Consider the following 16,859-nt stretch of genomic DNA (forward strand, 5'->3'; position numbering starts at 1 on the left):
AAAAACATTTAACGAACGACCGTCGAATCCACAGCGCCAGGCGTCAGTATTAGCGGCGGAAAGAAGCACTACAAGAAGTAGCCGAAAGAAGCCAGGCTCACAGAACAAAGGAAGTTGTAAAAACATTAAAGTAAAATGTAGAAAGTACAAAGTAAAGTAAAGAGGAATGTATTAAGAAATATTAAAATGTAATTTAAAAAAGATAGAAGGGCTGTAAAACACGAAAAACATAAGAATATACAGAGCTACTGTCACTGGCTTCCGCGTGACGGCACCATCTTGGAAAAAAAGGGGGTGGAAAACAAAAAAACCTATGCGCAGACATGGTCGTATGTACCGTTGTTCGTAACTCGAATGTTCATAAGTAGGGGAGTGTCTGTATATATAAAAACTGCATCCGTTAACAGTACATATGAAACCTAAACAGAAAAAAAGGACTAAAGTATGAACATACTCATCACTCATCTGGGATTTATGGGGTGCTTTCTTGGTTTTCATCAGACTAAAGGTCTGTTCACACACATATGTAGAGCCAAATAACACCAGAATCCTCTGTGCCATCTTCTGGATGTTTGGAAATTTGGCTGCACTTAATGAAGCCTAAAACTCCGAGACTTTCAGGGAGTTGAACTTGTCACATTGGAGATCAATCCGTTCCAACTGCAACTCCTGTGGAACCGTTTTCGGGTCTTGTGAGAAAGGAAATTACACCAGCTGTCAATTTTTCCCAAATCACAAAACCAACGGCAGAATTGCTCATGCAGGTCATCCAATGATTTCCTGTATTTTGACCGCAAAAAAAATATATATATATCATAATTTGGACAACGTCGGCGGGCCGTATTAAAAGGCCTAACGGGCCGTATATGGCCCGCGGGCCGTATATGGCCCGCGGGCCGTAGTTTGCCCATGTCTGCCATAGTATATGGCCCTGGATTATGTTTTCTAGACAATGTTATACAGTTGTAGTGAACGCTTCAAAGGGTGACAATATATTTTCCTGTCCAAACATCGTGTTTTTATAGTTCAGAAGGATGTGTTATATTTTGAGATCTCTACCCTAACATTGTTTAAGTTAAAACCCACTGGTGTTTGGTCTATAAGCAAAGAGTTCCTGTGTGTCTTGCAGTTGTTTACTTCCACAAAGCCAGAGGGTTGGCCTAATTGATCAAAACAGCTGAGGACATTGGATGTTCCTTTTAAACTGGAACACACCCATTAATATTCAAATTAAGACCCACTTCTGTCTGCTGGAAAACAAGCTTATATATATATATATATCCGGTGGGCATCCGCGCCAGCCCGTGAAGAGACAAGGGAGGGGCCGGTCCGGCGGGCGTCCGCGCCGGCCGGTGACGAGGCGTGGGAGTGGCCGGTCCGGAGGGCGTCCGGGCCGGCAGGTGACGAGGCGTGGGAGTGGCCGGTCCGGCGGGCGTCCGCGCCGGCCAGAGACGAGGCGAGGAAGTGGTCGGTGCGGCGGGCGTCCGCGCCGGCCGATGACGAGGCGTGGCCGGTCCGGCGGGCGTCCGCGCCGGCCGGTGGCGAGGTGTGGGAGTGGCCGCTCCGGCGGGCGTCCGTGCCGGCCTGGGACGAGGCGTCGGAGTGGCCGAACCGGCGGGCGTCCACGCCGGCCGGTGACGAGATGTCGAGGTGGGCGGTCAGGCGGGCATCTGCACAGGCCTGAGATGAGGCGTAGGAGAGGCCTATCCGGCGGGCGTCCATGTCGGCGTTTGGAGAGGAGTGGGAGTAGCCGGTCCAGCGGGCCTCCCCGCTGGTCCTTTAAGTGCTGGCCAAGCCCCCTGCCCTTAACAGACACCAGAATCATAGAACGGTCTATGGGCACCTTACCCTGGCTGCTCGGGGGGCCGCCAGCCCCCTCGGCCGGGAGGGCCGGAGAGTCGTTCTCGCCACTGCCGACCACCTCGTCCAGGGGCGCCAGAGAGTCGCTCGCACCGCCGCTGACCCCCTTGTCCAGGGGCGCCGGAGAGTCGCTCGCGCCGGAGTCGCTCGCGCCGGAGAGTCGCTCGCGCCACTGCCGCCCCCCTCGTCCAGGGGCGCCGGAGAGTCGCTCGCTCCGCCCCCCGCGTCCAGGGGCGCCGGAGAGTTGCTTGCGCCGCCGCCGACCCCCTCGTCCAGGGGCGCCGGAGATTCGCTCTTGCCGTCGCCGGCCCCCTCGTCCAGGGCTGCCGGAGAGTCGCTCTCGCCGTCACCGGCCCCCTCGTCCAGGGGCGCCGGAGAGTCACTCTCGCCGTGGCCGAACCCCTCGTCCAGGGGCCCCGGCGCGTCGCCGCCTCTTCCGGCCGGGAAAGAGCTGGGCGGGCAAGAGCTGGGCGGGCAAGAGCTGGGCGGGCAAGAGCTGGGCAGGCGGGAACCGGGCACCCAGGAACTGGGCAGGCTGAAATCGGACAGGGAGATACTAGACAGGCTGAAACTTGACAGGGTGGGACTAGGCAGGCTGAAACTTGACAGGGTGGGACTAGGCAGGCTGAAACTTGACAGCAGGGACTAGGCAGGCTGAAACTTGACAGGGTGGGACTAGGCAGGCTGAAACTTGACAGGGTGGGACTAGGCAGGCTGAAACATGACAAATCGGGACTAGGCAGGCTGAAACTTGGCAGGCTGGAACTTGGCAGGCTGAAACCTGGCAGGCTGAAACCTGGCAGGCTGAAACTTGGCAGGCTGGAACTTGGCAGACTGGAACTTGGCAGACTGGAACTTGGCAGACTGGAACTTGGCAGACTGGAACTTGGCAGACTGGAACATGGCAGACTGGAACTTGGCAGACTGGAACTTGGCAGACTGGAACTTGGCAGACTGGAACTTGGCAGACTGGAACTTGGCAGACTGGAACTTGGCAGACTGGAACTTGGCAGACCGTTAAATGGCAGACCGGAACATGGCAGACCGGAACATGGCAGACCGGAACATGGCAGACCGGAACATGGCAGACCGGAACTTGGCAGACCGGAACTTGGCAGACCGGAACTTGGCAGACCGGAACTTGGCAGACCGAAACTTGGCAGACCGGAACCTGGCAGACCGGAACCAGGCAGACCGGAACCAGGCAGACCGGAACTAGGCAAACCGGAACTAGGCAGACCGGAACTAGGCAGACCGGAACTAGGCAGACTGGAACTAGGCAGGCCAACCGGCACCGGAAGCCTGGTTCGTGGCTTCGGCACGGGTGCGACTGGCGGCCCAGGTGGCAAAGGAAGTATTTCGCGTGGCTTAGGCACCGGAATCTGGGAAGCTTGGAGCGGCGTGGTCGGGCGAGGCGTCTGGACGGGCGTGGTTGGGCGAGGCGTCTGGACGGGCATGATCGGGCGAGGCGTCTGGATGGGCGTGGTCGGGTGAGGAACTTGGACGGGCGAGGTCGAGCGAGGAGCTTGGTCAGGGGCTCGAGCGTCCAGACCCTCCTTCCGCCTCTCCCTGCGGCGCTCGCCGCCTCCTCCGGGAGGACGGCACAGCACACCGGCCGCCACGTGGTGGCCCATTGTAGATGGCCAGCCGACAAGGTGAAAGACCTCGCTGCTGCGGCACCCCAAGAAGACAAGCCGGGCTGTGCTCGAAACTCCTACCTGAGCCTCCCCGCCGGCCGCCACGTGGTGGTCCATGGCAGATGCTGGTCGGGGTAATCCAGGTCGGAGTAATCGGAAAAGGAGTATGGGTCAACGTCCTCCGGTGGAGCGTAATGGAGTCCGAATCGGCTTAGAAAATCACTGTCCGAGTCCGAATCTCCAGCATACAAATCAATTAGCTCCCGGTCGTCCTCACCTTCAGAAAAGTCAGAGTCCCAACCGACAAAGATTTGGCGTTCCAACGGGGCCGATGGAGGCTGGGGGTTCTCCCTCCATTGAGGAAAAGACTCGCTGGAGTTCAAATAACTTGGGCGATGAACTGGGGGTGTCGGAACTTGGGTATTATGACTTAGCTGTGCTGGCAGCCCAGTGCGACGCGTTGAGCGAAAGGTGGGTTTAAAGGTGGATGGAGGCTCAGAATGACCTCCTAGTCGAGTATCCTCCGCTGCCAGAACGTCTCTGAGGTGCCCACACCACCGCGTGTCCATTATAAACTCCCCGAAAGATTTCGGGGAGCTTCTCGCTGAATCCATGTGGTCGGGGGGCTTCGAGAAGGGTGGCTGCCGTCGACGAGAGCGTCGGCGCGAGCGTGGGTGGCCTCCCGCTGGGTCCATTATGGTCGGATCGTTCTGTTACGATCGCGCCACGACAACTCGGCGCGATCGTGAATGGATTAGGACCAAGGTGCGGGAAGCAGGAGGGGAATCGAGGCAGTTAGCTTCAAACAACATCTTTAATAAATCAACTGGGATCTACAAATCAACAGTGGCTTGGAACCAAAACGGGCGCATGTAGGAACAGCGGTAACGATACGACAATGGTACTAGGACTCATTGATCTTTAAATACCAAAACAGGAAGTAGTCAGCAGATTGACCGCAGCCGCTCTCTCTGACGGCATGGCAGGAGGAACAAACGGGCTGCTCCTGACAGCTATAAAACCTTTACTGCAGCTACAGCTGCGATACATAAAAAATCATCTTTACAACATATTTTTCTTGAGTCTATCCGTTTTTGCTACGCAACCAAGATGGCGCCATTCAAGTGGCAGCCGGTGGCGGTAGCTCCATCCACTCTTGCTTGTTTTGTGTTTTTGCTGCTTTTCTGTCTTAATGATTTGATTTGGTGATTCTTAATGATCCCATTTACTTTGCTTTGCTTTCTACTTTGTGCTTTTGCTTTGTTGTTCTGCTGCCTTTGCTACTGTACTGTCTAACTTGTAACTATGTGTAACTATGCCTTTCCTGTATCTGCATTCTCACCATCTTGCTACTGTCACAATGAAATTTCCCGAATATGGGATGAATAAAGTTATCCAATCCAATCAATAATAACCTCATACAATTGAAATATTATTTAGGAATATAGCCATATTTCACTCGCCAAAAATCATTTTTAACTGTACACAATATCCATCGTCCTTTCTTTCCTCCTTCTTTTCTATTGCCATCAAAGCTAATGCTGAAAGTCGAGCCTGTCCTGTCGTATTTCTGGCATAGGTTTTTATTCGATTTTTGTGATGAAAATGTTCGTTCCCGGTTCTGACAGGCTTGCTTGCTTTGGAGTTGTCCGACCTTTCTTAATGATGTCCAGTTTTTTTTCTTGAAAAGTCTGTCTTGAAAATGGCTTTGACAGTAAATCTGCAAACAAATCCATTTCTTCTCCTTCTTCAGCCATTGCGGGTTGACAAAACCGCTATTAAATCAACACAACAATATATTTGCTTGTGCAGCTCGCTCCAGATACAGTTTGGTAGCTCTGGCTCGTCCACTCTATCACTAGCCAATCATAGTTCGTGAAAGCATCCCTACGCCTGCGAGAAGGCAATGATGTATCCCTACGCCTGCGAGAAGGCAATGACGTATCCCTACGCCTGCGAGAAGGCAATGACGTATCCCTACGCCTGCGAGAAGGCAATGACGTATCCCTACACCTGCGAGAAGGCCTTGGTCTCACCAAATAGAATTCTGATTGGTTAAAGCAACAGTCTTATCGACACTTTTTAATGCAGCAGAGCCTGCAGAACTGATTGTGAAGGCCTTGAGGCAGATTTCTGACCCTGGCAACAAATAATGGCTGACATGTGATTGGTTAAATGCTTCAATGTGAAAACACACATCTGGAAGCAGTGTAACCAGGGGGAAAGCAATGAAAGGAAGCTGACAGACAATTTGGAATTATTGAATAAGTGTTCATGGGCAAAATATAATTAACATCAGTCTGTGATTTAGATATTTCTTAGGCCATCAGAGAAGGCCTTGAAGGCCCTGACGGCACACCACTGATATATATACATATACATATATATATATATATATATATATATATATATATATATATATATATATATATATATATATATATATATATATATATATATATGTATATATATACACATATATATATATATATATATATATATATATATATATATATATATATATGTATATATATATATATATATACATATGGCAGTCATATGATCAGAGGTTTTCTTTTTCTCTTGCAAATAAAGAATGTTGGCCTGAGAAATTGATTATGAGGGGACTCATAGTGTTTCATTGTATTTGACTGTCAGTCTATAATTTCACAAAAACCTTACAAACACCGTACGAGTCGTACGGTGTTTGTAAGGTTTTTGGGGGGTTTGTAAGGGGAATCATAATCATTTATAAGGGCAGTTATCGGCAGAGGTTGACAGGTATGTGAGTAGGAGGAGTGATTGAACATGTGAAAGGTCTAGTGGCTAAAGGCTTGATGAGAATGTATGCGTGAGTGAGTGGATGTTTCTAAATGCATGAAAGTGTGAATAGATAATAAACTCATTCTAAACGGTGTTGATGCCATGGTTAAACTTTTATGGATGTGATCAAGAGCATGATGGAGAGAGGGTTTGCTGTGCAGTCCAAGTTAATTATCTACATAAAGTGATGAAGGTCAATGTAGCTGGTGTAAGCACAACAGTTAGTTAGTTGCTATGATGCTAGTGTAAAAAGCTCCTGTTATGAAGAAATCGTGATATTTCCTGTTATCATGAAATTAGGAGAACTGTTGGGTCTATGTTCTCATATGTTTACGTGCTGACAATTTGAACTGTGTGCAGAAATAAACTGGAGTTCTCTTTTCCGCTAAAATGTAAGTATACATTGTGATTTTTTTCACAACACTATGAATGGAAAAAGTAATGAATTAATTATTATTGAATGGATGACTGAATAAAATGAGTGGGATGATTAATGGGTAAAATGATTGAGAAGTAAGCAAATCAATGCATTAATGATTTGGGGAAACAGTTATAAGGAGTGGAGGAAGAGTGATGGAATGAATTATGTACATGAGTTTGCATGTGAATGAACCATTGAGTAGGAGAGATAATAAGCACACAAACAAATGAGTGTTGAAGTAAAAGAGTGATTATATAGGTGAGTGAATGAGTGTGCTTATGAATGGGGTAGTCAGTGAGCAAATGTTTTAATGAATGAGAAATGGAATGGATGGATGTGTTATTAAGTAAGAGAGTGAAGGCCTAGCAAATTACTCACCTTGAAGGTGAAGGAGACACTGCGATTGGCTGGATGAAGCTCCTGGTTGAGCGAAAATGCACGCACCTTCACTTCATACATAGAAACAAGAAGCAGAATCACCCTACTGCCACCCAAAATACACAGTGCATTATTCACCATTTTGCAAAGGTGTATACAGAGGTTTGTCAGTCTGGATAAACAAGAAGCCATTTTGCCGACTGACAGGAAGTAGCAGATGCTGATTAATCGTTACTGACTGCACATGAAGGATCACATGATCCACAGTGCTGTCTAGCTGATCTGAAAAGATCTGAATGGAAGGAGAAATGAGAAATTAGCAAGTCTCTAATGAATTTTAAGGTACCGTGAGCTGCCCTCGCTTACCCGCACAGAGACAATGGCCTGATGGTGGTTTTCATGGTTCAGGCTCATCATCTGATGGGAAAGAATCTGCAGAAAAGGGTGATTGAGAGATTAAAGAATCCAGGCTTGAATGTGTTGTAATTGTGTTTTTGAGAGGAGTGAATGTAATACTGATTAACGAAGTGAGTGAGAGAATGGGGAGGAATAGAGCTGCCTGATGGTGTGGTGGTTCACCCGCCTGTCTTCGGTGTGGGCAGGCGCGGGCTGATTAAAAAATCAAATCAAAAGCCTTTATGGTCATTATACACCGCTGGTTGGTGGTATATTTGTGAGTGTGAATGGCCATCGGTCTCTCAGTGTACGGCCAGACTGGCTGACTGGCGGCCAATCTAGGGTGTAGTCTGCCTTTTTCCCCAAGTCTGATGGAATAAGCTACAGCAACCCTTGGGAGGATGCGCAGTATGAAAGATGAATGAAAAAAAGGAAGAAATACATGGGTCAGTTGAGTGAGGGAGTGATTGAGTCAAATCTAGATGGGTGAATTATTAAGTTAAATGTAGATGGGATAGTTATTGAGTTAAGGGTAGATCGGTGAGTGATTGAGTTAAGGGTAGATGGTTGACTGGATTGAGTTAAGGGTAGATGGTTGACTGGATTGAGTTAAGGGTAGATGGTTGACTGGATTGAGTTAAGGGTAGATGGTTGACTGGATTGAGTTAAGGGTAGATGGTTGACTGGATTGAGTTAAGGGTAAATCAGTGAGTGACTGATCAAACCTGGTGGTCTGGTGCCATGGAGGTCTTGATGAAGACATATACCTTGACCTCTCGTGTGAGCCCAAACATCTGTACCAAAACTGTCTCCTCTGCATCAATATGCAGAGCTATTGGGGTGCTCACCAAGTACCTGAAAGAAACGTATGGAATCAGATTTGTGTCAAAACAATTCAAACAAATTCTTCAGCATAGGGTCATAGAAGTGGCATTAATGTTATAGAATGGTGTCAGTTAAGCACATTAATAACAGCATTAACAAAAATTTGCAAATTCATAATTTTTTATAAAATAAATGTTGACCTTTTCCACATCCCGTAGGCCAGTCCCGTCTTTTAGCATACTTATGTGAGGAATTGGGTACGTGTAGGTTAATAGGCAGAAACAAGGATGTGGGCAAAACTACCGTATTCACTCGAATATAAGCCGCCTACTTGTATAAGCCGCACCCTTAAAATTGCCTTAAAATTCTTCAATTTTACAATTTGTCGCATATAAGCCGCCCCGCGATTCTCAATTAACACCTCGTTATTCATGGTTTTAATAGGGAGTACAAATGTGTTACTTGAAGGGAAAATCTTAAGAAAATCATCACATGTGGTATTTCTGAGATAATGTATGAATCAAAAGCATATTGGATTGGATTGGATAACTTTATTCGTGTGCGGTCGATTGGTCGCCGGTCTTTTGTTCGCCGGTCTTTTGGTCGCGGTCTTTAGGTTGCCCGGAAGTTTGGTCGTCGTCTTTTGGGTCGCCAGTCTTTTTTGTCGCCGGTCTTTTTTGTCGCCGGTCTTTTGGTCGCCTGATCGGCTGCTCCCATCTACTGTCAATTTATTAAATAGCAGATGGTGTTTTCATTGAAACAGTCCAATGAACCTTCATTCTCTCTGGGAACCTTCATTCTCTCTGGGAGAACTTGCAATGTTGAAATACTTTAGATTAGATGGTCATTTTTATCAAACAAATAAAAGTATTAGTATATTTTTAGTTAGACAGTATTTAGATCGTTTTAACAGTATTTAGACTCTAAATACTGTTGAAACGATCTAAATACTGTTGAAACAATCTAAATATATAATATCAAAATATCAATAAGAGCACTCATTTAACACATCGGCTGCTGCCATTGACTGTCATAGGCGTCCAATGAACCGTCATTCTCTCTGGGAGAAATAAGAGCACTCATTTAACACATCAGCTGCTGCCATCGACTGTCATTTTAGCTCCAATATTTGTATTTCATCACTAAGTGCTGATTTTACCGCATTTTAGTGCATTTTGGGCACTTTTGCGAATGGTCGCATATCGTCGCATTTGGTCGCGCCGACTTTTATCGCTGTCTTTCCCCCGGGAAAATCACCCCCAGAGCCCGGTAGTCATGTCTGATAAGCTTCGGTATTTGTATTTCATCAATAAGTGCGTATTTATGGTCGTCGCATTTGTTCGCGCCGAGGTTTATAGCTGTCTTCCCCCCGAGAAAATCACCCCCAGAGCCCGGTAGTCATGTCTGATAAGCTCCGGTATTTGTATTTCATCAATAAGTGCGTATTTTACCCCGTTTTTGTGAAATTTAGGCCCTTTCGCAAATGGACGTCGCATTTGGTCGCGCCGAGGTTTATGGCTGTCTTTCCCCCGGGAAAATCACCCCCAATTAATGTCTGAAAAGGTCCAGTATTTGTATTTAATCATTAAATGCAGTTTTAAAAACTATTACTCCGCGTTTGGAACACTTTTCTGGGCATTCTTAACCATTTTCTACCTTAAGAGAGATTCTCCCATCCATTCTCCCAGAGAGAATGAAGGTTCATTGGACGCCTATGACAGTCGATGGCAGCAGCCATTAAATGAGTGCTCTTATTGATGGGTTAAATCAGTGCTCTTATTGATATTTTGATATTAGATATTTAGATCGTTTCAACAAGTATTTAGATCGTTTCAACAATATTTAGATCGTTTCAACAGTATTTAGATCGTTTCAACAGTATTTAGATCGTTTCAACAGTATTTAGATACTGTTAGATACCGTTCAGTATACGGTCATAACTTGTGTTATCTTTTCTTTATACAACTTCAAGAAGTCCTTCTCATCTATTCGATTGGGGAAACAATGAAATATCGATAACATAAATTCCTTGCTATAACCGTCATAGACACTATACAGGGTAATGGTGGCCAAAGGTAGTGTCCTGAATGTTACATACATATTCATGACCCGAGACTCGCACATTCACGCTCGCACTTCAAAAGTACCTAAACATTATCTTCTCTCTCACACGCTAAACAGTGTATATTGCAAACCACAAACTCAACCGGCCTCTACAACAACCAGCATACCTTGAAACACGGAGAAATAATCACAGTGATTCATTGTTGCTTCCTCAATCCAGCTTTACTGATATGAAGACAGTGGCGGTCCGTGCATTTTCTGGTAGCACCTTCAACGTATCAATCCAACCCTCAAAAACTATTTTATGGCTATAAAACCTCTACTGCAGCTACAGCTGCGACACATAGAAAACAATCAATAAATTAATGCACAAAAATGGGGTAAAATCCACTTCCAAGCAGCATTTCATGATTAAATAGAAATACTGGAGCTTTTCAGACATTAAAACCAGGCCAGGGGGGTGATTTTCCCGGGAAAAGACAGCGATGAACGTCAATGGCGTACGGGCAAACGTTACCCGAAAATGGTTTAAAATCCCGCCGAAAACAGCATTTATTGATTAAATACAAATACTGGAGCTTTCTAGAAATCAGAACTGGGCCTGGAGTATCATTTCCCCGGTAAAAAGACAGCAATGAATGTCGATACGACCATATACATCCATACGTGAAACGGCAAAAAAAAATGCACTAAAATGAGGTAAAATCCACTTCCTAGCAGCCTTTATTGATTAAATACAAATACTGGAGCTTTTGAGACATTACAGCCAGGCCAGGGGGGTGATTTTTCACTGGAAAAGACAATGATGGACGTCAAGGGCGAAACGGCAAAAATTAAACTGGGGTAAAATCCACTTCCTAGCAGCATTTTGTGATTAAATACAAACACTGGAGCTTAAATACAAACACTGGAGCTTAAATACAAACACTGGAGCTTAAATACAAACACTGGAGCTTTTCAGATATCAGAATCGGGCCCACAATTGAAATATTATTTAGGAATATAGCCATATTATACTCACCAAAAATCATTTTTAACTGTACACAATATCCATCCTCCTTTCTTTCTTCCTTCTTTTCTATCGCCATTGAAGCTAATGATGAAAGTCGAGGCTGTCCTGTCATATTTCCGGCATAGTCCGTCTTGAAAATGGCTTTAAATCAACACAATATATTTGCTTGTGCAGCTAAGTTAGCGCACTGAAAGTAGCACATACACCCTTTTCCTGGCTGTAACAGGCTTGCTAGCTTCGGAGTTGACCTCCCTTTCTTAATGATGTCCATTGTTTTCTGGAAAAGTCAGTCTGGAAAATAGCTTTGTGAGCAAATCTGCAACAAAATCCATTTGTTTTGCTCTGTGGGCCATTGTGGGTGGAGTTTGCGATCTCTGGCTGCCTCACTATGGCTTTGGCCCGCCTACTCTCTATAGCAAGCCAATAATAGTTGGTGAAAGCAATGACGTATCCCAGCCAGCAAAATGCCAATGCTTAAGAAAAACCATTGTGGGGTTGCCAACTCGAAATCTGATTGGTTAAAAGCAACAGTCTTGTTTAATGCAGCAGAGCCCGCAGAACTGATTGTGAAGGCTTTGAGGCAGATTTCTGATCCTGGCAACAAATAATGGCTGAAATAATAATAATAATAATAATCGGACATAGGCCCCTGTTGTAGTTATCACAACACAAAAAGCCTACTTGTCATCACACGCAGAAACTGCGTGTGACAAAATTTATGGTGCTTCTCCATAAGCTACGTTTACTCGGCAAAAGACCTAAATCTAGTACGGACTTGTAATTGGCATTCTGCTATTGTGGATACAGGTCGCTTACCTCTCGCTTACCTCTCACTGTCTTCCACTTACCTTACTTCAGTCAGCTAGTAGGAGGCAGATCACCACCCAAAACCTCTTTTTATATTACCGCAGAAGGGAATGTGTGTTATGTTACCGCGAGTTTAGATGTCTGATGGATGTGGGGAAAAAACTGTCCTTAATGTGATTGGTTAAATGCTTCAATATGAAAACACACATCTCAAAGCAGTGCAACCAGGGGGAAAAGCAATGAAAGGAAGCTAACAGACCATTTGGAATAATAAGTATTGATCGACAAAATATAATATGATTCAGATATTTCTTAGGCCAGCAGAGAAGGCCTTGAAGGCCCTGACGGCCCGCCACTGCGATATACATCCAGTCAAAACTAGTGGTATGCACATCAAGGCATCAATAATCGAATATCGATATACACTTTAACATGTCACACTTGCAGCGCTTTAACCCTCAAAAACACTCAATACTTAAAGAAACAGCATATCAGAGTTATACAGAGGAAATGCCTGGCGTGAATGACAACACAATGCGGGTGTGAATGATTGGATTTGCTAACGGATGGCCAACATTATAGTTCAGGCAGGCAGCGTTGCACGAGTTGCGTGACGATTTGGAATGAATTGTCGATGCCGATATAACAGCGAGGAGAATCAAAGGCTTGGGAGTGATGCATGTCGCGAGTTACAATGGATTGTGAATGACTGGGCGCAAGTGTCGGCCAGCACTGTTCGAGCTTTCGCCAAAGCTGGAATTAAGTTCCCGGAATACACAACTCTGACACAGTAGAGCCTAGCATGTTGAACGCTGAACTCTTTCTATCAGAGTGTACCTTTGACCTCAATAAAGCATGATCAAACTTAGCTTTGCTCATGCTGTCTTTGAAAAAAATACGCTAGTGCCAAGCCCAACATACGCTAGCAGCTAGCTAACATATGCAAGGGGATAGCATAACATATGCTATCTGCTAGCATAACATAGGTACGCTAGCGGCTAGGATAACATACGCTAGCCTAGTGTCATGCTAGCGCCTTATCGGACGAGGTCTGAGTGAGGTCAGCAGATTGATAGTGCACCACTCGCTATGGACGCAACAATCTTCTCAACAGACCACTCAGGTGAACATCCAGGGTACAGACATTGAAATCGTGGAGAATTTTAAGTACCTGGATGTTCACCTCAACAACAAACTAGACTGGTCCACAAACATAGATGCCCTGTATAAAAGGGACCAGAGCCGCCTCTACCTACTGAGGAGTCCACGGTCCTTTGGAGAGGGCAGGACACTGCTGAGGACTTTTTACGACACTGTGGTGGCATCTACAGTGTTTTATGCAGTGCTCTGTTGGGGATGCGGGAGCACGGAGAGGGACAGGAACAGGCTGAATAAGTTGGTCAGGAGGGCCAGCTCTGTTCCGGGCTGTCCTTTGGACTCTGTGGAGGAAGCAGGAGAGCGGAGAATGCTGACCAGGATTATGTCCATCATGAACAGCACCTCCAACCCCCTGCAGGAGTCTGTGGAATCCCCCCGAAGCTCTTTTTGCAATAGACTGCGACACCCTCATTGAAGGAAGGAGCGCTTCTGCAGATCCTTCCTCCCATCAGCTGTCAGGCTCTTTAACAAAAAATGGCTGTGTTAAGACCTACCGTATGCATGCATGTACATCTACGTGTGTGTATATATGTGCTTATATATATATATATATATGTGTGTGTATGTATGTATATATATGTGTATGTACATGTATATATATATATATATATATATATATATATATATATATATATATCAGCATCACACTTATTTATATATTTATTCATGTATTTATTTATTAACTTACTTATTACCTATCCATTTATGTCTAGAATGCCTTTCCTATTTCTGCATCCTCACCCTCTTGCCACTGTGACAACGAAATTTCCCGAATACGGGATGAATAAAGTTTTCTAATCCAAAATCCAAAAACAACAAACACAAATAATCAATATATAGTAATGATAAATAAATAATCACTAAATAGTAATATATAAATAAGTGGTCAACATAATAAATAAGCAGTATAAATAGTAGTAATGAGACTCGATTAGGTCCAAGGTGTAGAACTCGAGTTGAGTATGGTGACTGCTCTTGGGAAGGAACTGTCCATGAGCCTGTTTGTTTTCTCTGTTATGGCTCTGTAGCACCTTCCAGGTGGCAGCAAGTTGAAGTCGTGGAAGCCAGGATGCGTATTGTGTTTAATAATACTCTCTGCCCTTCTAAGGCACCGGAATTTGTAGAAGCTGGACAGGGTAGGTCTTATGGTGTTAAAGGCTGAGCTGTAGTCGATGAAAAGCATTCTGACATAGCTGCCTCTTTTCTCAAGATGACTGGAGGGCGGTGGTTATTGCATCTTCGGTGGATCTGCCAGTGCCGCATCTTAGTCCTGCGGGTCGTCAAGTTGCCCTTCTATCTTCCCCTTGTTTTGGCAGCCTTCTCCACAGTGACCGTAGCCATGCAAAGTCAGTACTGTGTCTGTAAAGGTTCCCAGGTCTTCATGGTGGAAAGTTTACCACTGTGTCTGTTCAAAGCAGTCTTGGAGTTGGGTGAGGGCGTTGTCAGGGCATGTCATAATGGTTCTCCTTTGTGGCTTTGATTTTCGGCTAAAGTCAATCAAATCAAAATGAAAAGCCTTTATTGTCATTATACACAGCTGCATATAACAAAATTGGTGGTACTGCAAGTTGTTTCCCCTGAGTACCCTCAGGAAATGGAATCGTTTCTGGGCCTTCTTCCCCACTGCCGTGGTGTTGGTAGACCAGGAGAGCTTGTCCGTGACGTGGACCCCCAGGAATTAGAAGGACAGGACCCTGTCTACGCATACTCCATTTATGAGGAGTGGGACCAGATCTGTGTTGCGTTTGCGAAAGTCCAGGATTATTTCTTTAGTTTTCATGGTGTTTAGTGTGAGATTGTTCACCAAACACCACGAAGACAGTTTGTTGACCTCATCTCTGTAGGCAATCTCATCCCCCCTGAGATGAGTCCGACCACAGTGGTGTCATCGGAAAATTTGATGATGGGTTTGGAGTGGTGTGTCGGTGTACAGTCGTATGGGTACAGGGAGTATAGAAGAGGAGAGAAGGGAGTTTAGCTGGGGCTAAGAACAAAGAGACGTGATCTGACTGTCCCATGTGTGCGTGGTATGGCTCTGTATGCACCTTTGATGTTCGAGTAAACATGATCCAGAGTTTTATCCTCTCTTATTGGACAATTCACGTGTTGGTAAAATTTTAGCAGAACAGTTGGTTTTGAGATTTGCCTAATTAAAATCTCCCGCAACTGTGTGCGGCACTAGGGTAGGCGTTCTAGTGATTGTTTATTGTGTCCATTAGTAGGGAGAGAGCAGTACTTAACTTAGCGTTCGGTGGGCTGTATAATGCAGTGATGATAACAACGGCTATCTCTCTGGGCTGAAAGAAGGGTCTGCATCTCATCGACATGAATTTGATGTCTCGGTGGAACAGTGTCTGACCAGAACTGTGCTATTGTTACACCATCCCTCATTCACATAAACGCAAAGCCCACCACCTCTTTTTTTTTCTGAGTCGAACGTCCTGTCTGATGTGAGTAGCGTGCGGCCTGTTAGCTGCACGGTAGCATCGGGTATTTGTGGGTGTAGCCATGTCTCTGTGATTATTAGCATGGATCATTCGCGAACGTAGCGATAAGCAGCGAGCTATAATTCCAAATCATCAATTTTGTTCACAATGGATCTGATGTTGGAGAGATATATGCTCGGCAGCGGAGGTCTGAGTGGGTGTTTCCCGAGCTTATACAAAAGGCCCGCTCGACAGCCTCGCTTGTGATTTCTTCCCTGACGCCTTCTCTTTCGCCAACTAGACCCGATAAACCACGGGGCGGCCTCTAGTGTCGTGATATGTTATGTTCCGAGTGAAAGTCGCTAGAAACCTTATGTCGCTGCTAGTAACCAATGTTTAATAAGTCAAAACGGTTATAGCTGAATTTAAAGTCCGGTTTTGACGAACAAATTGAGACAAGACACACAAAACACATGAAAAGAGTGTACAAGTATAGACAGCCTCTGACCGCTGCTCGTGCAGGCACCGCCACTTTGAAAATCTAGATTAATGAATGACGATTGTGTAAATGAGCTCTGCTCTCAAATAGACAGCAGAAGCTGATAAAGCTTTGTGAAATTTGAAACTGGCGTCTAGTGGAACATTATAGCAAGCCTTTTGTGCCAATGGTGGACTGGAGAGGGGGGTTTATGGCATCTGTGTTGACTCAAGAATTCGGGGGGAGGATGAGGCCTGTTGCTTATTTTTCATCTAAGCAAGATAAGGTAGCCTGTGTGCTTCCTCACTGTGGAGAGCAGCTCTATGATAGTGATCTTTCATTCTTTAACCCGTAGATTCCACATGCGGTGGCTGCATTGTTGTCACAGACGGACATGGGTTTTTTGTCTTGCTGGCTAGGCATTTGTCTAGTATGGGCATCTTGCTGTCGATACCACATCTCACACTAGAGAGGTGCACTACAATATATCCAGCTACCCTGATGCCACTTCCTGGGGAGGGGGGGGGGGGGGGGGTGGGGGGGCATCACGATTGCCAAGAAGTGGCTGAACGTG

General features: G+C 45.6%; 1 protein-coding gene across 9 annotated transcripts in view; it reads right to left on the reverse strand.

Moving 5' to 3' along the window:
- c5 (complement component 5) overlaps positions 1–16,859 on the reverse strand; it is a 182,521-nt gene that overhangs the window by 152,568 nt on the left and 13,094 nt on the right. For 4 of the 9 annotated variants that reach the window (XR_013300197.1, XM_077599914.1, XM_077599920.1 and 1 more), the window contains exons 2-5: positions 8,241–8,370; positions 7,486–7,551; positions 7,258–7,411; positions 7,120–7,190 (exon numbers count right to left, since the gene is read on the reverse strand). Coding sequence is in view for 7 of the 9 variants with exons in the window: in XM_077599914.1 (XP_077456040.1) it covers positions 7,120–7,190; positions 7,258–7,411; positions 7,486–7,551; positions 8,241–8,370 (421 nt within the window). In the remaining 2 variants the exon portion in view is untranslated. Of the gene's footprint in view, positions 1–454; positions 571–7,119; positions 7,191–7,257; positions 7,412–7,485; positions 7,552–8,240; positions 8,371–10,571; positions 10,660–16,859 lie in introns of those variants that run through there. The other 5 variants (XM_077599915.1, XM_077599916.1, XM_077599922.1 and 2 more) reach the window with 5 other exon arrangements.

This window comes from Stigmatopora argus, chromosome 5 (assembly GCF_051989625.1).
Source record: "Stigmatopora argus isolate UIUO_Sarg chromosome 5, RoL_Sarg_1.0, whole genome shotgun sequence".
Classification (NCBI taxonomy): Eukaryota; Metazoa; Chordata; class Actinopteri; order Syngnathiformes; family Syngnathidae; genus Stigmatopora; species Stigmatopora argus.